General features: G+C 44.4%; 1 protein-coding gene and 1 non-coding gene across 2 annotated transcripts in view; one reads left to right on the forward strand and one right to left on the reverse strand.

Moving 5' to 3' along the window:
* Nucleotides 1–22,342, forward strand: part of MMRN1 (multimerin 1) — a 119,601-nt gene that overhangs the window by 60,696 nt on the left and 36,563 nt on the right. Inside the window, exons 3-4 of the mRNA XM_075565873.1 lie at nt 396–502; nt 14,561–14,662. Coding sequence (XP_075421988.1) covers nt 396–502; nt 14,561–14,662 — 209 coding nt within the window. The remainder of the gene's footprint in view (nt 1–395; nt 503–14,560; nt 14,663–22,342) is intronic.
* On the reverse strand, nt 7,418–7,536 carry LOC142473471 (5S ribosomal RNA). The gene has a single exon (XR_012790083.1). It is a non-coding gene; the product is annotated as a 5S ribosomal RNA (ribosomal RNA).

A 22,342-nucleotide genomic window follows, 5' to 3' on the forward strand; every position in this document is an offset into this window, starting at 1 on the left:
AAGGCATCCTCATTGAGGATGCAGGGGCTCAGAGCGGAGCGTCCGCACACCTCAGCGCTGCTTGTCCTTCTATGGACGCAGCCTTAAGCTGTTACATTTCCTGGAGCTGTTTCCAGTGTCTGTATGTACTATGTGTCCAAAGGTTCCATTATAGTCAGTCAGTCACTCTCTCTTCTCTCTCTCTCACGACTAATAAGAACCACATTTCCCCTCCCTATATTGCAATGGCCACATGAAACCTTACAGCTATAGGTTGGTATCAGAAAATGCAGATTTTACATACAGTGATTTCTAACCAGACAGAAAGAGGTTTATAACGTGTTGATAAGAGAGCACGCCACAGTGGTAACAAGAATACATCTGTTTCTATTCTCTCTGAAAATTCTGCTTTTTAGGTATCGTATGATCTCCCAGCCAATTTACAGAATGAGACATAAAATAGTGACTTCTTTGGAATGGAAATGCTGTCCGGGGCACAGTGGAGAACAGTGCCAAGTCACAGGTCTGTTTCTGCTCATACCAGTTTTAATAGTGTATTTTGTATTGATTTTAAATGATAATTATTTTAAAATAAACAGTACAAATGTAACCCCCTTGGTTTGATCGTTTCTACATTATTACTGTATATGGGACTTGCACCAGGCCATTATGTTTACTACAGGAGTGCTGGCTCTCTTTATATATATATATATATATATATATATATATATATATATATATATATATATATATATATATATATATATATATATATATATATATATATATATATATATATATATATATATATATATATATATATATATATATATATATATATTACAGTGTTCGACAAACCTATACATTTGCTCGCCCCGGGCGAGTGGATTTAACATCGTGGCGAGCTCCTATTGGCCCAAGCAGCACACGTTTGGTACTAGGTGGCGAGTAGATTTTTTTTGTGTGGCGAGTAGATTTTTTGGTGATTTGTCGACCACTATATATATATATATATATATATATATATATATATAGGTCCTCGGGGGCCACCCGATCCGACCGCGCTAGAACCGGGGTCGCGCTAATTTTAAAAAAAAAACGACCGCCGCGCGCCTGATCGGGAGGGAGTGAGGAGGGAAGGAAGGAAGAGGTGGCCGGAAGCCCTACACGTCCCCTAGCAACGGCGAGTCCAGCCGCAACCTGCTCCTTACCTCCCACCACCGGCATCCATTTCCTCCCACCCCCAGGCCCCCACGCCTACCGGCCCTCCGCGGCATAGCCCACGCGGCCCTCTGAGTCCCAGCCTGCTCCTCACTCACCCCCTCCTCCCGACACCCCCCCCCTCCTCCCGACACCCCCCCCCTCCTCCTGATGCCAGCTCCGCTCCAATCTCAGCAGCCAACACCAAAGGTAGGGAGGGGGAGTGGGAGGTGTGGTGTAGTGTGCTGTGAGTGCTGTGAGAGTGTGCTGTGAGTGCTGTGTGCTGTGAGAGTGTGCTGTGAGAGTGTGCAGTGTGCTATGAGAGTGTGCTGTGAGAGCTGTGTGCTGTGAGAGTGTGCTGTGAGAGCTGTGTGCTGTGAGAGTGTGCTGTGAGTGCTGTGTGCTGTGAGTGCTGTGTGCTGTGAGAGCTGTGTGCCGGGAGAGTGTGCTGTGTGCTGTGAGAGTGTGCTGTGTGCTGTGTGCTGTGAGAGCTGTGTGCTGTGAGAGTGTGCTGTGAGTGCTGTGTGCTGTGAGTGCTGTGTGCTGTGAGAGTGTACTGTGAGTGCTGTGTGCTGTGATTATCTCTTGCAGTCTTCCTTTTGTCTCCCTCCATTTGTACTGGACACACACACACCTTTCTATCCTGATCATCCTCTTTCTGGGTTCTCTCTGCCTTGCAAAACTAGGATAATTCAGGTACAACCCCATCCCCCCAGATTTATCTAATAAAAAAGGTGTTTTCTACTAGAATTTTATATTTTCTATAATAAATGTGGTGATATTTTTAGCATCATTTTGGTTGAGACACTAATAAATAAATACTGCTATCTCACATACTGCCATGCTATCCCCCTCTTTTTTCACCAACACCAACCTCACAGCAAGTCTACTTCCATATAATTTGCTCTACTGAGCTACTCCGTGTGCCTCAGATGCCAGCAGCACTCTCATTGGTTAGATAAGGACCTTGTTCATGAAAGTTACATAACCCAGTGCTGTACACGGGCTTACTGAATATGATTGAGCTTTGTGCATCCTAACTTAACCCTGTGGGTGCCCCAAGAAGTACTCACTATGTCATGGGGTGTTGTGGCATTCATGGGGTGCCATTATGTAGTGGCCAAGTTATGCCCACAGAGGGTTCGTTTTCTAGGGGAGATTGCTCCATGGGAATGCAGAACACCTTCTGCACCCGTTTCTGGGTTATGCAGTCGTGTGACCACGCTTTGCTGGAGGGGGCATCCACGCTGGTGCTGTGGCCCCTCCAGCACCCAAAGTGTTAATGCTTTGCCAATTTGTTCAGCTGAATTATCCTCTCTTTAAATCAAGAACAAAATCACTCCTTTTATATAGCACTTGAGCATTACCTGACAATAGAATACCTCACCTTATATAAGGAATGTTCTGGACTCTGGAGGATCAGGACATTTTCTAGGAGTAAAAACGATATAAATCTAATACTACTGCTATTTCCCCCGACACCCCCTCCCCTCCTCCTGATGCCAGCTCCGCTCCGATCTCAGCAGCTGACACCAAAGATAGGGAGGGGGAGTGGGAGGTGTGGTTTAGTGTGCTGTGAGTGCTGTGTGAGTATGCTGTGAGTGCTGTGTGCTGTGAGAGCTGTGTGGTGTGAGTGCTGTGTGCTGTGAGAGCTGTGCGCTGTGAGAGCTGTGTGCTGTGAGTGCTGTGTGCTTTGAGAGTGTGCTGTGAGTGCTGTGTGCTGTGAGTGTACTTTGAGTGTGTGCTGTGAGTGATGAGTGCTGTGAGAGTGTGCTGTGAGTGCTGTGTGATGTGGGCAGTGTGCAGTGACAGTATGTGCTGTGAGCGTGTGTGCAGTGAGAGTGTGTGCAGTGAGAGTGTGTGCAGTGAGAGTGTGTGCAGTGAGCAGTGTGCAGTGAGAGTGTGTGCAGTGAGCACTGTGCAGTGAGCAGTGAGTGCTGGGAGTGTGTGCAGTGTGGTGTGTGGTGTGTGCAGTGTGCATTGAGTGTGTGCAGTGTGTGTGTGCAGTGTGCAGTGTGCAGTGAGTGTGTGCAGTGTGCAGTGAGAGTGAGTGCTGGGAGTGAGTGCTGGGAGTGAGTGCTGGGAGTGTGTGCATTGAGAGTGTGTGCAGTGGTGCAGTGAGAGTGTGTGCAGTGAGAGTGTGTGCAGTGGTGCAGTGAGAGTGTGTGCAGTGAGAGTGTGTGCAGTGAGAGTGTGTGCAGTGAGAGTGTGTGCAGTGTGCATGCAGTGAGTGCTGGGAGTGTGTGCAGTGAGAGTGTGTGCAGTGTGCAGTGAGTGCTGGGAGTGTGTGCATTGTATTGTGAGCAGTGTGCTGTGTGCTGTGTGCAGTGTGCAGTGTGCAATGTAGAGTGTGTGCAGTGTGCAGTGTGCAGTGTAGAGTGTGTGCAGTGTACAGTGTGCAGTGAGAGTGTGTGCAGTGTGTGCTGGGAGTGTGTGCAGTGAGAGTGTGTGCAGTGAGAGTGTGTGCAGTGAGAGCGTGTGCAGTGAGAGCGTGTGCAGTGTGCAAAGAGGGTAACCCTGGGCGCCCTATTATCTCTGGATCTGGCACACTTACCGAGAATATTTCTGGCTGGGTGGAGGGCATTCTAAAACCACTTGTCAGGAACACACCCAGCTATATCCAGGATACCACTGACCTGCTAAACAAACTGAATGCCATTGGCCCCCTCCCAACAGGAACACTACTAGCAACTATGGATGTAGAGTCACTTTATACAAACATCCCCCACGAGGATGGGATTTCAGCCTGCAGATACTTTCTGGGACCGCAGGAGCCACTCACAGAGACAGTGACTAAATGCATTGAATTTATTCTGACCCATAACTACTTCACATTTGGAAATGATACATACCTCCAGACAACCGGGACCGCTATGGGTACTCGGATGGCGCCACAGTATGCCAATCTGTTCTGCGAAAAACTGGAAAGTGACTTTCTTTCCACCTGTCACTTGAAACCCCTTACATACCTTCGCTACATCGATGACATCCTCCTGATTTGGACCTCTGGCGAACAGGACCTTCTACGGTTCTATGACAACTTCAATACGTTCCACCCGACCATCAACCTCAAACTCACCCATTCTCCGGATGAAGTAAATTTCCTAGACACCACCATTACTATAAAGAACAACCAACTACAGACTTCTGTATACCGCAAACCTACAGACAGAGCCAGCTATTTGAGGGACAACAGCTTCCACCCAACACACACCAAACATGCAACCATCTACAGTCAAGCCATACAATACAACCGGATATGCTTCGACACAGCAGAGACCAGCGGATTAAAGCCTTGAAATCAGACTTTATAAACCGTGGGTACAACCACAGAATTGTAGACCAGCAAATTCACAAAGCCACCAGAATACCAAGAATTGATCTCCTTGAATACAGTACAAACAGAAGGAGACAAGCGACAGGATACCTTTGGTGGTAACATATAACCCACACCTAGGAGCCCTACGCAAGATCGCCAGGAAACTACAACCCATCATCCAGGAAGATACAAGACTGCAACAGGTCTTCCCTGAAGCACCCTTATTATCATACAGACAACCCCATAATCTCAAGAATATTATGGTGAGGAGTAAAGTATTCAGCAGTACAACAGAATGCGGGACAAAACCATGCCAGGACCCAAGATGCAAAACCTGCGCAATGCTCTACACAGCAGACACAATACAAATACCACACAGGAATCGGGATACAAAATCAGAGGAAGGTTCACCTGTTCCTCCAGCAATGTCGTGTACCTCATCATGTGCATGAAATGCCCAGGGGGCTGCTACTACATAGGTGAGACAGGGCGGGGGCTAAACAAGAGAATGAACCTGCACCGCCACAGCATCACACGCGGAACAAGAGACAGTCCTGTTGGCGAACATTTCTCTGACTCTGGCCATAAGATGAACGATCTGAGGGTTGCCATACTCAAAGGTAATCTTAAAACACCGAAAGAGAGACGGTTGCATGAATACAAATTTATGCAACTGTTCGGGACACACGCGTTTCTTCCGCCTTTGCGGATTTCATCAGGGGATGGTCCCCTGATGAAATCCGCAAAGGCGGAAGAAACGCGTAGGGACGGTTTGCATTGAAACTACGGTGGCTGACCTGCCTTCGGCACCAGAGAGAGACCAAGGAAATACAAGGAAAGTCCTTCCGGTATCCAGCACCACATGTGTGGGAGTAATGGCGGACGCACGCTGCTGAGAAGCTCCTGACGGATGTCTGTTATATACACACCTTGGAGAAAACGGCGTTCTCAATTGCTGGGTCCCTAAACTGATCGTGAGATTACAGAGCGGAGGTGACTGTGAAGTCTTCGTTTGGTGCATGGGCAGGTCCCATAAAATGCTTATTTTAATCAGACTAATTGTAAGTGTGCAATTGTCTTGTCCATGGTTTATTAAAATGTCAATCTGATTTTACACAAGGATCGGGCGCTTTTTCTCTTTTCTTTTTTCTAATAGGTACTATGGGAACTTGGTGAACCCAAGAAGAAGCAGCCTGGACCTTTGTTGTATTTACTCATGGACTTTATTTGGACTTAAGTATCAATTTTTATAGTTCTAATTTTTGTATTTTTATGCTATTTTTTATGTTCAACAGATTATTTTTATCTGCATATATTTTTGCACATTTTTTCCATCATTTTTTGTTTGATTTATGTTGTTTTTATATATATTAATAATCACTTAGTAATAGACAAGCACTAGTTGGTTCATGCAAACATCATAATCACTATTGATATTTGGTGCAACATTTTGGCACACGTCACCGGAGTGGCAGCAATTTGGGTGTACTGAAAAAGGGGCGCTGTCTTTATAACTGTTCATATATATATATATATATATAGGCAATACGATACCGTGTAAGCGAATATCAGATTATGTACATCACCTTGAGAAAGGTCCCGTGTGGAGGACCGAAACTTTGGATATGATGTCTCACTAAATACAATTTTTTTTGACAACCTCGTGGAGTGCCGCCTCTGATATTCACCTTGAGAAAGGTCCCGTGTGGAGGACCGAAACGTTGGATATGATGTCTCAATAAATACAATTTTTTTTGACAACCTCGTGGAGTGCTGCCTCTGATATTCGCTTACACGGTATTGTATTGCCTATTTTGTTCATACAGGATTTGCACCCACCTTTATCTACCTGACGGAGTGCCTTGTTCTCATTTATTCACTATATATATATATATATATATATATATATATACAGAAAACAAGAAGAAAAAACAGGCGCACTCCTAGTGTGATAAAGTATAAAACAGTATTTATGGGATTGTAAAATATAAAAAGCGCACTCGCAAACAGAGTAAAAATAATAGCATTTATGAGATATATATCAGCCTGTCCCGTTGGTGCCACCTCTGGTGTATCCGTTGGTTCAGCAAGGTGCACTGGAGCCACCGCAGCCAGATAATGTAATAATCAGCAACACGGTCAGAGACTTCCTCCAGATACACCTCCCACAGCTCTCACTGCTCACCAGCAGGCAACTGCAAAACCGGAAGCGACAGCAGTCCCAAGCAAAATAGCAACAGCTCCAAGGTACTCTCTCAGTTCGTGCAGTAATGTCAGCCACAAACTCGCCTCTTTGGGAAACGCCCTACGCGTTTCGTCACTAAGGACTTTGTAAGGGGCAGAATTCAATGGTCAAAATGAGTGTCCTTTATATCACCTTTACTGTTGTGATTGGCCAGTACGAATGGTGGGCGGGTACTTTCAATTTCACAAATTTAACCCTGTTTCATTGCTGGACAACATTATACATGACAATCATAAAGCACTAGAGCCTATTTTTAAGCAGTTTAAACATATTCCTATTAACAAATGAAAAAAAATAGCTAGATGAATGAACAACATACAAACAATAAATCTTAAAATGACAGAGATGAAATATTGGATACATCTAAAAATAACGTATATATAGAAGTAAAAGAATAACACATTAAATAAGCACAGAAAAATCTCATTGGAGCAACACACAAGCATAATGAAAATCATAAGAGAAATGCATGACCTGTGAATAAAAAAAAGGGGGGGGGGGAGGGGAAAGTAAAATGAAAAAACGGGGGGAAAAGAGGGGGAAGGGAGGTGGGAAATGGAACAGGGAATGGAAAAAGGGGTAGGGGGTGAAGGAAAAAGGGGAGGGGAAAGAGAAATATGGAGAGGAAGGAATAACAATAAAATACATAATATAGGGGATAAAATAACATTTTTAGCCTACAGCACCTGGTATTCCCAGGCAGTCTCCCATCCAAGTACGAACCAGGCCCAACCCTGCTTAGCTTCTGAGATCAGACAAGATCGGGCACATTCAGGGTGGTGTGGCCGTAGGCAAATTATATACCAAATAATATATCATTAATAACCATTAGAATAATCATAGACTGGAGAAAGCAGAATTTGGGGATTCTTTGGTCAATAGCCTTGTTAACTCTATCTGATTTACACAGCTGATTTATCCTTATCAAGCTTCCTAAGGCGCTACTCCAATTTGTTTGTTTTGTTATATATATATATAATGGATGATATATAGGGATGGAATTACATGGAGTGTATGTGTAAGAGACAGCTGTGTGTGTGTATATATATATATATATATATATATATATATATATATATATATATATATATATATATATATATATATACACACACAGCTGTCTCTTACACATACACTCCATGTAATTCCATCCCTATATATCAATAGGGACCACATCGTTTCCACACACTATTGTAGTTATGCCACAGCCTCTTACACTTCCACACCTACCCACAACATTGATACACACCCCCACTCCACACACACACATTTTGTAAAGCGCTGTGTACACTGTGGGCTCTTTACCTATTTATATTCACATACACAGACACACACACACACACACACACACATACTCTCACATCACTGACATTCAGGGACATTTAATCACCTCTAGCCATAAAACTGCACGGGGGAAGGGATTGTCTTCCATCACAGATCACATTCTAGTATGCACTGTTTTTAAGTTTTAACACCCTTTTTAGCTTCATTTATTGTAACATCGCCGGAAGAGATCAGTGTATCTCGAAAGCTCGCACGAATAAAAGCATTTCGTTAGCCACAGAACGGTATCGTCTATTCATTTTAGATTATTAAAGCTCGGCTAACACGGTACTGATGTGTGTGTGTGTGTGTGTGTGTGTGTGTGTGTGTGTGTGTGTGTGTGTGTGTGTGTGTGTGTGTGTGTGTGTGTGTGTGTGTGTGTGTGTGTGTGTGTGTGTGTGTGTGTGCCTGTCATTTTTCAGTGTTACTGTTGTATCTAGAAAAACATAAATCACCGGCGCTCTTGTGAGCAAACTACATATGAGTATATAAAATGTAATATATACAATATAAAGAAGAATTAATAAAATAAGTGCTGATAGGTGAATAAACAAAGTGAATAATTGATCTGTGAATAAAAAAAAAATCAGTGATACGGTTGGCTGGTTCCTTGTATGCTTCAACCCACGTGTAACCCTCCTGGGGGATTCTTTAAAGATACAGTTGTAGACAAAAGCAGGGAGCTCAGGAACCATTAGATATGTGAAAAAAGAAAAAGAAAAAAATACATACTGTATTAGAAAAAATGTGATAGTGACGCATATAAAGTGAACACTCACACTTTCACAAAATAATATCAGCAGTGTGCCCCTCTGGGGTCGCCCCTTTTCTGTTGATGGGATATTTGATTGTTGTGATTATCAGTTTGGATCTCGTGTCAGCTCCAAGATTAATACATAAACAGAGGTATTCACACAAGAAAAAACGAACTAAGTGCAGGGTATTAATGTAAATAGTTTAGTGGGTATATTCACAGAAATGACCACTCACATTTAGCCCCCATGCAATGTACATTGTACGAAGTCTACCCTTGTGGATACCGGTTGCCTCACCTGTATGTCGGACAAGCGTCACTCTCATCAGCTGCTGCATGCGCATACAGCAGCCAGTGGGGATCCTCTCCTCTGCGATCCTCAGTAGCCCTAGTAGATGCTTCAGCAGATGTCATTCACCGGGTCCTACTGGACTGGGGTGTAACGTAACTCTACGTGTTTCGCAAAGTTTTTTGCTTCGTCAGGTGTTACTAAAGTCCAGTGTCCAGCTGTATATATGGTAGTGTACAGCCAATCAAATCGCAATTACACATAAGATCAAATACATTCATTAAAATGACAATACTTAATATTCCATTGCAATGATAAAATTAAACTAAATTTATTACACAAACACTAAAAGTATGAACTAACACAATAACAAGTTATTTTAGATTAATAGAACAATTAAAAAAAGGGGTTAAAAAGAGCAATGATGACTCAAAATATGAGTATTCATTTCTGAGGAGACAGAGAAAAGTCAATGTTAGTACTACTCATATCTCTGTGCAATAAAGTTGCATAGAATTAAATAATTAAATATATAAGACTACTGTATGTTAGCACTACTCATATCTCTATGCAATAAAATAGCATAGAAATAAATAAATAATTAAATAAATATATAAAACTTATGAAGGATAATAATAAAACAATTAATAGTAAACCAATAGCAATAAAACCAGTGGTAATAAAACAAGGAGGGAACCTCCATATTTTTAAAAGAGATGCAATAAATATAATGTGTGTATACAAAAATTAAATATACATATATACATATATATATATATATATATATATATATATATATAACACAATTATATTTTAACATTTAAAAAAAAAAGGATATAAATATTATAAAAATGTTGTTATATCAATGTCAATATTTAGAACCTGTCGAATCAATCATTTCTACTTTCTTCCAAAGATTAATAAAAATCTTAAAACACCACCTGGCAGACCCATCATTTCGGTGTAATTTCATTGACAGAAAATCTATCCGTATTGATCATTATTTAAGAAAATATGTGGTGAATATTAGATCATTTTTAAGAGACACAATGCATGTTTTAGAGATTCTTAAGGAAACTAAATGGAACCATGACTATATATTGGTCATACAAGACATTTTTTTCTAGGCTGGATAGGTTTACCATATACATTTTAAGTTATGGTGGGTGAAAAGGGCAATAAAAAACCTCCACCGTTAGCATATAGCAAATAAAGAATATCACTTGTGAGCACATTCACATGTCTAGACAGGTCTGCAACCCTGCCATTCAACCATTATCACATAGCATACCTTGCTTCCACTGCAGCAAGGGATTCTGGGAAATGACATGCAAATGAGCACACGTGTCACCTTTTGCCTGGAATATCCATTCACATGGAGCCCATATAAGCAAATGCAACGCTGTTCACACAGCTTTTAAACACAGCATGGGACAAGATGCAAAGCAAGTCAAACCACTCACAGACATGTTTTAACCTTGATGGGTATCATCAGTGTGAGGTTGGTAATACCTGCTTTGTAATTTTTCTAGGCTGGGTAGGTTTACCAAATACATTTAAAGTTATGATGGGTGAAAAACGCAACAAAAACCCTCCACTGTTAGCATATAGCCACTAAAGAATATATAGCCAATAAAGGGGGTCGGCAACCCTGCCTGTCTAAGACACGTGAATGTGCTCACTAGTAATATTCTTTATTGGCTATATGTTAAAGGTGGATTGTTTTTGTTGCCTTTTTCACGCACCATAACTTAAATTGTTTATGGGATAGACAGACAGACAGATCAATAACAGGCACTCCATGTAGGAAAAAAATGCAATAAAGGCAAGAGCACACATCATATATAATTAAACATGATAAGCACTTCCGCCAATACATAAGTCCGATGAAAAAAGACACAGCACTGCAAACTCAATATTCAAAAAGTATAATGTAGTCCAAAGTAGAAAACCAACATTTTGTTCCTCTACAGGACCATCATCAGGGCTCATACCATCATTTAAAAAAATAGGTGCAAAAATATATACAGTGTTCTCACCTGGAAATGAAAAGATAAAAAAGAACCTGCAAAGTACAGGGGTCACGGAATACAACCTCCTTTTATTGTATTCTTAGACAGAATGTGAGGCCATTCTACATATGCAGATCCAGCGATGTGTTGTATAGCAGAGCACAACCTAACAAATAAGCAGATCAATTTATTGCAGGCTCAGCAACAATAGGACTAAATTAACACACCTACGCATTTCATGCCTGAGCACTTTATAAAGGTGTAAGGGAGAATAAACTGCTTGCATTTTATACATACCTGCCTGTTTCACCGCGATGCAGTGGATGACGTCATTGATGTGCGACCGCAAGAGGAGTCGCACCGACGCAACGTGCATCCTCATTAGCCCAGTGGATCAGGTGGTATTACTTTTCAGTAGAAGAGAGTATTACTTTTCAATTAAACAAACTTTAATATTAAAATAGTTGACAAACAAAGACAAATACATATAAAGAGCAAATATAAAAATATATAAAAACAATGATATAAATAATATGCAAACCCCTGTACAAATGCTAGAGATAAAAATGACAATACTAGATTCATATGAGTATAATAATGTAAGAAATAATAAAGTGCATTACTTTTTAAACAAATAAATTATATAAATGTTTTTAGTAATATCTATTCTAGATATATAAAACTGTTATAAATGATAAGTATTCTAATTCTATAATATTATCTACAGCAAAAACAGGGAATTATTATAGCCTTGGTTTCATTTTGGCCATAGACCAGTATATAATACAGAAATCTTGTAATAAAACAGCAATTGATATTCTAAGATATTAACTAAACCATAATGTCATAATTATTGTTTCTTTGTGTTATATACTGGTGTATGATACACAGAACAATTCGAATGTAAGTATGACCTCAGTTGAAATTTTAACATGGATCACATAGAGACCTCAATATAGAAATTATGACCATAGAGTATGAGGATAATGTATAGTCAGGACCCCAGGAAAGACAAGCACACTATTGCATGTATTAATAACAATGGTGTGTGTATCATCCCAGATAGCTTCAATGGAATAAAAAATATTCCTAGATAGAATAAGAGACATACAACCATATCCACAAAATGTCAAATATTGTGTGAGGTGGAATACACATTAAAGAATATGGCTTAGATCCCAATCGATATTTATCCCTAGCGGTGTCCTAGTTCTCAGGGTAAAGATCCAAAAGGCTTCACGCCTATCCAATGCCTTTGTTCTGTCACCTCCTCTAGGTAGGGGGGGACATGCTCAATACCCTGAAATTTAAACAGGTCAATATTACCCCTGGGGCGAGCTGAAAAATTCTTAGAAACAGGATGGTTCTGATCCTTTTTTGCAATAAGTCGAGGGTGCTCCATAATTCTAATTTTCAAACACATGGTGGTCCTGCCCACATATTGTTGCCCACAGCCACACGTTAATAAGTAGATAATGAAAGTTGTGTTACAATTAAGAAACGTCTGAATCTTGTGGGTTCCTCTTGTAACTGTGGATGTAAAAGTATACATTGAACTCATTTTCGCACATACTTTACAATTATTGTACTTAAATGACCCCTTAGGTAGTTTAGATTTATTATGAGTTTTAAGTCTGAAGAGACTTGGTGATAATGTACTGTATTAGCTATTGTTTTGGCTCTTTTGAAAATTATATTAGGGCCAGAAGAGATGTAGGGTTTTAAAACAGGATTGAGTGATAAAACACTCCAATGCTTTTTAAGTACAGATTTTATACATTCAGATTGTGTGCTATAAGGAGTAATGAATGAAGGACTTTCATTGCGTAATGGTCTTTTGGATGAGCGCTTCAAAAGTGAGGTTCTATCCATGGATATAACCTCCTTAATAGATCTATCCAGATCTCTCCGATTATACCCCCTATCAAGGAAGTGTTAGTGCAAATCTCTTGACTGAATTGCAAAATCCTCCTCGCTAGATCAGTTGCGCCGGGCCCTCATATATTTTCCTTTGGGTATCCCCCTGAACAGGGCTTTGGGATGGCAGCTGCTCGCTGTAAGGAAAGTGTTTCGTGAATTGGGTTTACGAAATAAAGTGGTCTTAATGTGAAGTGCAGTATCAATATAAACAAAGGTCAAAATAGTGTATATGGGGTAAGTGGTAAGTATGTGTGAAAGAAAGATTATAACCATTGTGATTGAGTGAATCAATAGATTCTAAAAGAGTGGAAATGTCACCTTCCCAAATGAAAAGAAGTTAATCTATGTAACGTTTATAAAACAAAATGTGCTCCCTATACTTGTTCATATCTCCAAACACATGGAATGACTCCCACCATTCCATAAAGAGATTGGCATAGGATGGGGCAAAACTAGTCCCCATTGCCGTTCCACGTGTTTGGAGATAATGAACCCCATCAAACAAAAATAAATTCTGTGTTAGAAGAAAATAAATAGAATCTAAAATAAATGTGATACAGTATGTGCAGGAGCCAAATCAGACCATGTAAGAAAATAGCGAGCAGCTGCCAAACCGTGTTCATGGGAGATAATATACAAAGACGTGACATCGAGCGTCAGACATACAAGGTTACGTTTCCATTTGAAGCCCCTGATATGGGTGAGTAAATTACCACCGTCAAGAATGTAGGAGGGCAACTGTCCAACCAGTGGCTGAAGAAAACAATCCACATACTGTGAAACACCATCTCCCAAAGATTCAATGCTGGAAATTACTCCGATCCAGACCCTGAAATAGGTCTTTAACTTAAGTTCGGAAAGAGAGGAGAGGGAAATAATACTGGAAAAAACGCTGTTGGTTAATGTTACTCATGCTCAACTGTGACAGTAGACCCATCCAAACCCTGTAAATCCCTAATTCAGGGTCTGGATGTGACTAACTAAACGTTTATGTAAGACATAACTGACGTAACATAAAGTCCCGCGTCATCCTTAACACACTTGAGTGGATATGCGATGTTAGGGTAACGCCTGATTTTATATATTTTGCATGCCAATATCACCAATGGCTGGTATAGTTAACACAGTTCTCTACATGGGAGAAAACATTAACATTATGCTATTGTCCATAGAAGATACTCGGTTAGGCTAAATTAGGCATTTAGGTTAAGCGATCTGGACCTGAGAATGCTACTATTAGGGCTCTGTGAATTTATTAACTTCTCTTCCTTATTGTACTAGTTTTTCATTTGAGTAGGCAAAGGGTTTTTATGTACTTTCTTCCAAAATGTCATATACTTTTAGCTTTGTAAAATAAACTTTTGTGATTGTTATCTGTAATGCAGTGTATACTCCACTTTTGAATGATTATTTTTAATGCTTTTGACTAGATTGACAATGATTTGGAACTTTTGTTGGAAAAAATAATGGATTATAAATGAATCATGAAGAGTAATATAATTATGTCTCTTTTATTTAGCTAAACAAGTCCAGTTGCAGATACATGGCAGCCAAGCAGAAAGCAATCTTGCAGTTAATGCAGTAGATTCTGGAGACAAGAAAGCAACAACATATGACATTGGTTAGTAAGTCCTTTTATTAACATTAAGGACATCTGCATGTTTAGTATTGATTATCAAGCATGTCTCTGAAATATATAGAAGGGAATAAAATGTAAAACTCAATTTAGAAATATTTATACTCAAAGGAAAAATAATCTTATATAGTATATCTATGTAATTAAAAACATTGTATGTTTGCTGTTCTTATGGGCAATCTGATTGGTCCGTCGGTCCATCGGTCCGTCAGTCCACCTCTGGCCAATCTGATTGGTCCGTCGGTCCGCCCGCCCTCCCTCCCACGGCTCTCATTGGCCAGTGTCTCGCCCCCCCCGTGTATCCCGCCCCCCACGGCTCTCATCAGCCTCCTCACACTGCGTGTGAGAGCCACACCGTTTTCACTTGCCTCAGCCAAATATGCCTCACCTCCACCCAAAATACCCCCGGCGCGCCTCAGCCAAACCCGGCGCTTCTCTCCGCTCCGCAACCTACCCAGCCGCACAACTACCCCCCCCTCAACCAAACACGGCCAATCCGCAGCTGCCCCATCCTCACAACTACCCCCCCGCCTCACCCAAAAGCCGCCCGCTCCGCAACCTCCCCAGCCACCCCATCCGCACAACTACCCCCTCGCCTCACCCAAACCCGCCCGCTCCGCAACCTCCCCAGCCACGCCATCAGCCTCACTTCCCCTCATGTGCGCTGCCCTGCACCCTCCTACGGCTCCCGGATGGAGGGGAAGCGTGGCATGGCCCTCCTACCCCAGCCGCCAACCTCCCGCTTCTACCCCATCTCTCAGCCGCCAACCTCCCGCTCCCCCCTCGCTCCCAACGAGGAACGGAGGGGAAGTGCTCCGCGGGTCTCCTGCCCCAGCCTGACACTCTCACTCACCCCCCCCCGCTCCCAACGAGGAACAGAGGGGAAGCGCACTGCATGCGCCGCAGCCCTCCTGCCCCAACCTACCACTCTTGCCCACCCCCAGCCAACTTCCCGAGCCTACCTCCTGCCCCAAGCAGCTGCCACGGGGATATAAGGGCCACGAGGAGAAGCATCTGCCGGCAGGAAGCACCACCCACCCGGTCAAGGTAAGTCACCCTCTGTCTCCCACCCACCCACTGTCACCCACCATCTCCCACCCAGTTACCCACCCACCGAGTCAAGTCACCCCCCCACTCAGTCACCCACCCCCTCACTCAGTCACCCACCCAGTCACTCCCCCACCCACTCAGTCACCCTCCACCCACTCAGTCACCCCCCACCCACTCAACCCCCCCACCCACTCAACCCCTCACCCACTTAGTCACCCCCCCACCCAATCAGTTACCCCTCCCACTCAGTCACCCACCCACCCATCCACCCACTCAATCAAGGGGCAGTAAAGGCAGTCACCCACCCAGTCAGGCAGTCACCCACCCAGTCACCCAGCCACCCACCCACTCAGTCAACTCAGTCACCCACCCACTCAGTCAAGTCAGTCAGTCAGTCAACCAGTCACTGTCAAGTCACCCAGTCACTGTCAAATCACCCACCCAGTCACTGTCAAGTCACTGTCACCCACCCAGTCACATTTCTTTTGTTGAAAATATAAAAATAAACAGGTTGCATTGTAATGTTTTTTCCTGTATCACAATACGAAAACAGTTCAGTAAAAGTTGCGCGCTAAAAAATATTTTTGCGTGGTAGGTGCGCTATGGGTTGGGAGAGGAAGGTGCCCTGCTCCTTTCATTTGTCCTGTGCCCCATGATTTCTGTTGGCGGCCCTGCTCCCGTCCGCCACTGCAGCGGACAGCCGGCCGCCCCACAGTAAGTCAGCAGCTGCCATCCACCCCGTAACACACCGCACCCAAAGTCAGCCGACGCAGAGATACCTACCCCCCGCAGCATACCACCTCCCCCCATTACTAACCCCCCTGCCCGCACCCACCATGGGCTTACGCCGCACAACCCAAAAGTGAGCCGCCACCAGACAGCTCTCAAGGGGGGGGGGAATCACAACCCTCCCACCCCCCCAGGGAGCCGCCACCAGTGAGGTCTGAAGGGGGGTGGGAAATCACTACACTCCCGCCCTCCCAGTAAGCCACTGCCGCTGAACTTTGAAAGGGGTTGTAGAGGGAGAGGGGGTTGGACCGGTATTAAAGGGGTTGCACCCCATATGGCCACCCCCTGACCTCACCAGGGAGGCAAGGGGTTAACTGGACTGCGGTCCAGGAATGCGGCTTACACCTTGTCATGTCAGGAAAATGTATGTTCCCCTGTTCCCATGTTTCATTAATATGTCTATGTTTTAACTTTAATATTGTATTCCAAGGCGGGGATAAAAACCCGCGCAGATTCCTTCACACAAAGGAATGCAAATGGTCAGGGGGGCGACCCAAAGTCTAGGAACCAAGTACTGATCAAAAGACTCTGCCACTCTAACTGTTTACACGAGGGCGGAGAAGCATCAAACTGGAGTGGTTTGTAAGTGTTATATCTACACCTACAAACAATGAAGATCCTGCCAGATACTTCATCTGGTAGACTGGTCGTCGCCCCTGATTTAATTATGGGGCTACAGAAATAAGACCCTCAGAGTCCCAGTACGCATGGGCTAACTAGCTGGGGGGCATGGGTTAAACTGTGTTTCACGTTAGGGATTGGATACAGATAATTGTTCACCAATAGTCTGTATTCAATGTTAAGAATAGGGTTACAAAGGTATATAAACTGTGTCAACCCTACAGTTTTTGGTTGTTCTTCTGATTTCACCTTGAATGTCACCGGATTGCTGGAGAATTGCTAGCTGATACTTCTCCATTCCCCAACCCTAAGTAAGTGTTACCTTCTTGCCTGTTAATTGTACTATATTGCTGTGTTCACCTTTTTAAGGAATAAATATATTTTATTATATCTAAGCCTCGTTCAGTTCAACCCAGATATTTGGTGTTTGTTATATATTGTCATAAGTTACCGTGACAAGCATATAATTAACTGGTGGCAGTGGCGGGATTGAACTGAACCTGTATTACAGTGTACTGTGGGACCCTCTAATATAGTGGGAACTCGAAGGGAATTGCGAGTTTCTGGGACTAAAGATATTGAACACACAGTAGTGCAACAGTTAACACAAGTTGTAACACCACCTCACTGCTGCGACCGTGAACCATGAGCGAGGCTGAAGGCTCATCCAACATGAGGACCCGAGCTCAGCTGAAGGACAAGTGCCGTGAATATGGACTACCCTATGAGAACCAGGAGGTCACAGACATTGTTGATGCAATCTGTGACTATGAAGCCTGGCTTGCAGAGCCTCAGGATACGGCTCAGCTTGCCCTTATACAGCCAGCCTTTGGGACCAACGTTAGCGGAGGGCACAGAGGAGCCCGGGGAGGTAAGCCAGGATCAGTTGCAACCACAGACTGACTTACTGTTTACCCTCACCCTTCCCCATTCTCCATTCTCCGGACAATGACATGACTGGGGGGTGGCCAGAATTAGGAGCCGAGTTTAGGGAGGCAGTGAAGACAGACCCTACCCTGGCCGGCGTGAGACTTTGGGCGTCCGAATCTCAGGCAGGGGAAGGCACTGAGCACTGCCTATGGCATAAGGGACTCCTGTATAGAGAAGAAGGGAACCCAGGTATAGAGGAGGGATTGACAGTAAGCGACAGCTAGTAGTGCTCCAGGGGTACCGACAGCAACTGTTACGGGTAGCTCACTCTATTCGGTTAGCGGGACTTCAGGGGGTCAACAGAATGCGAGCCCGGTTATTACAACGTTACTACTGGCCGGGGGCATCTCGAGATGTGGGCACTTTCTGCCGCTCTTGTGATGCCTGCCAGCGAGTGGGTAAGGCGGACGACCGTGTGAAGGCACCCCTGAAACCCCTACCGATAATAGGGGAACCCTTCCAGAAAGTAGCAATGGATCTTGTAGGACCCCTTATGATTCCTAGCAGGTCAGGGAAGTGCTACATCCTCACGGTGGTGGATTTTGCCACCCGGTACCCTGAGGCGGTAGCGCTTGGCACCATAGATGCCAAGACAGTGGCAGCAGCTTTGCTGAACATTTTTTCTAGGATAGGTTTCCCTAGTGAGATCCTAACCGCTCAGGGGTCGCAGTTTATGAGTGAACTGTTACATTGTCTCTGGGATGCATGCAGTGTACAGCACCGTCGCACTACCCCTTACCATCCCCAGACAAACGGATTATGTAAGAGGTTTAACGGTACCCTGAAGCAGATGCTTCGGACCTTTATAGAGGCGGAGGGGAAAGACTGGGAGATTCATTTACAGCACTTGCTGTTTGCCTACTGAGAGGTACCGCAGGAATCTACAGGCTTCTCCCCCTTCGAGCTACTATATGGCCGCAGGGTACGTGGACCTCTGGACCTATTCCGTGAGGGATGGGAAGGGGAGGCTACTGCTACTGATGCTTCAGTGATCCAGTATGTAGTAGATCTCCGAGACCGGTTAGAGATGCTCATGGGGGGTGGCCCAGGACCACCTCAGGGCCGCTCAGACAAGCAAAAGCAATGGTATGACCGGAATGCCCGTAGCAGGGAATTCATCCCAGGACAGCAGGTGCTTGTTCTCAAACCCACTCGGGACAACAAGCTGATGGCTGCCTGGTCGGGACCTTACCCGGTTATCCGAAAGGTGAATGAGTACAACTACGTTGTACAGGTAGAGCCTGAGAGGCATAAGACATATCACGTCAATATGCTGAAAGAATACAGAGCACCGAGTATGGGAGCAGTAATGGCCATTTGTAGCCCACTGCTGGAGGATCCAGCGAGCAATGCTCTGCCTGATCTCCTAGGGGAGGCTAGGCAGGGAAACACTGTGGAGGAGGTAGAGATAGGGGCACAGTTGAGTGCTTGGCAGCAGGTAGAAGCCAGGGACATGCTAGCTAAGTTTAGGGCCCTCTTCACTGACATGCCAGGGACCACACATCTCACAAAACACCCAGTGCACACAGGGGATCTGCAGCCACTGCATAAGCACGCTTATAGAGTGTCAGCAGAGGTCAAGACCAGTATGGAAAGGGAGATAGAGGAGATGCTGACCCTAGGGGTAATTACTCCAACCCAGCATCCTTGGGCAAGCCCAGTAGTTCTAGTCCCTAAGAAGGACAAGACCACCCGGTTTTGTGTGGACTACCGCTTGCTCAACGCTGGGACGGTGTCAGATGCCTACCCCATGCCCCGCATGGATGAGTTACTGGATGAACTCGCGGGGGCAAAGTATCTGACCACTATGGATTTGAGCAATGGCTATTGGCAAATCCCCCTGACCCTGGAGGCTAGGGAGAAGTCAGCATTCATCACTCCAAGTGGCCTCTATGAGTTCTTGGTGATGCCATTTGGGATGAAGAATGCCCCGGCTACCTTCCAACGCCTGGTCAATAGGTTACGGGAAGGGATGCAGAGCTATGCCAGGGCTTACTTAGATGACATCGCTATCTTCACTAATTCCTGGGACTCCCACTTAGGATATGTAGCTGCGGTGCTGGATAGGATCAGGGAGGCTGGGCTTACCCTGAAACCCACTAAGTGTATGGTAGAGATGGCATAAGTCCTGTACTTAGGGCACAGGGTGTGTGGAGGGCAGCTCAAACCAGAGCCAACCAAGGTAGAAGCCATAGTTCAGTGGCCTGTTCCAAAAACCAAGAAACTGGTCATGGCATTTTTGGGCACCGCAGGGTACTATAGGAAGTTTGTCCCACAGTACAGCGCCGTGGCCAAATCCCTGACTGATTTGACTAAGAAGCAACTGCCTGTGCTTATCACCTGGACTCCTGCCTGTGAAACTGCTTTCCAGGCACTGAAAACTGCGCTTGCTGGGGCCCCCATACTGGCTGTACCGGACTATACCAAACATTTCCTTATACAGACTGATGCCTCAGACTATGGCATTGGGGCTGTGTTGAGCCAAGTGGGGGACGACGGCAGAGAGCACCCTGTGGTGTACCTCAGCCGAAAACTACTAACCAGAGAAGTGGCCTATGCCACCATTGAGAAAGAGTGCTTGGCCATTGTGTGGGCACTCAAAAAACTCCAGCCCTATATGTATGGAAGGGCTTTCATGGTCCTCACAGACCACAACCCCCTGAGTTGGCTGCAGAGGGCATCAGGGGAGAATGACAAGTTGCTAAGGTGGAGCTTGGCCTTGCAAGAGTTTGAGTTTACTATTCAGCACAAAAAGGGTAGTGAAAACAGCAATGCTGTTCCCCAACCCTAAGTAAGTGTTACCTTCTTGCCTGTTAATTGTACAATATTGCTGTGTTCACCTTTTTAAGGAATAAATATATTTTATTATATCTAAGCCTCGTTCAGTTCAACCCAGATATTTGGTGTTTGTTATATCTTGACATAAGTTACCGTGACAGGGGTGGGGGTATTACAACCCTGAGTGATCCGCCACCGCCTAGCTGTGAAGTGGGGGGAGCCCAACCCTGTCGCCCGCCCCCCCAAAATTAAATCCCGGGCAACGGTGGGTATATCAGCTAGTACTAAATAAAAGTAAAAAATGTGAAGTCGTAAAATCTCTAAGTTTACAAGGTCAACGAGTAGAATGTATCAAGTATTTTACTGCTGCTTTAAAATTACTGCAAAGATATTAAGTAGGGCTTTGAGTTACACATTGGGTTGTTATTTAGAACTGAGGTGGAATTCACCTAGCAGAATTGACAAATAATATCTAGTCCGAATACATTTTAAGTAGACTTGTGGAAATCTGTCCAAAATGCATTTGCAAACTTTGAAGCGTTTCCCCCCCCCCAAGTTTGATTTATTGCAAATCTTTTGGCCAAGCCTCATGTCACATTATTGCAAACGTGTGTAGCCCTCTTTCCTGCTGATATAAAGAGATAACTAGTGCTGTATGTACCTGCTGGCTCAGCGAGATCTGGGCCTCCGCTAACCGGGAGCCTGGGGTAACAATATGTTCTTGGCAGCGCCTCCACTTACCCAGGATCCCCAATAAGTAAGATTCCCCTAGGTAAGAATAATGATAACAATCTTCAACGTTTTAACCTTTTACTAATATGTAACCGCAATATCTCAGCATACACTTATTAGGAATAACACACATATGGTACAGTACATGAATAGCTGATATTCAGTAATTATACACCAGTGGCCTGGCCACTCTCCTCATTGAGTAATGTCACTTCCCATCACCGCGTGCACCCCACACCATGTCCAATGTATAACTCAGTCCCTTGGTCACTCAACCCAGTGTCCCCAAAGAACCCTCCCCCAAGGCGGGATCAACGCCTGAAGGTACCGGTGTTGGTGCACTTATTAAATACCTTCCGGCTACTCCAGCAGCCGGTAACAGACTTCAAAAAGGATCCGCCGATCCAGCGTAGTCTCTCACGAGTTGGGAATGTCCAGCAGCTTGAGCCCAAACCACTGTTCACACACACAGCAGCTCAGGAAGAACACTGTGTCCCTGTTTGTTGCTACAGTAAAGGAATGGAATGTATCTTTCTCTATGGCATTCCCTGCAGCACCACAAGCTAAGGGTGACTCAGGGTCTGCACTGGGCCTGAGGGGAAATCTGGCCTACGCAGGTGGGTCACTGAACCACTGCACACACACAACCTCTCCCCTAGATCCTCCGGTGCCCTCTGCTAGCATGGTCTCTCTCCCATACTTCCCTTTCCTGCCTGCCAGCAATCCCTGCACTCCTATTCGTTCCCTGGGGTCATGTGGCTCTGC

Source organism: Ascaphus truei, chromosome 1 (assembly GCF_040206685.1).
Source record: "Ascaphus truei isolate aAscTru1 chromosome 1, aAscTru1.hap1, whole genome shotgun sequence".
In the NCBI taxonomy this organism is placed as follows: Eukaryota; Metazoa; Chordata; class Amphibia; order Anura; family Ascaphidae; genus Ascaphus; species Ascaphus truei.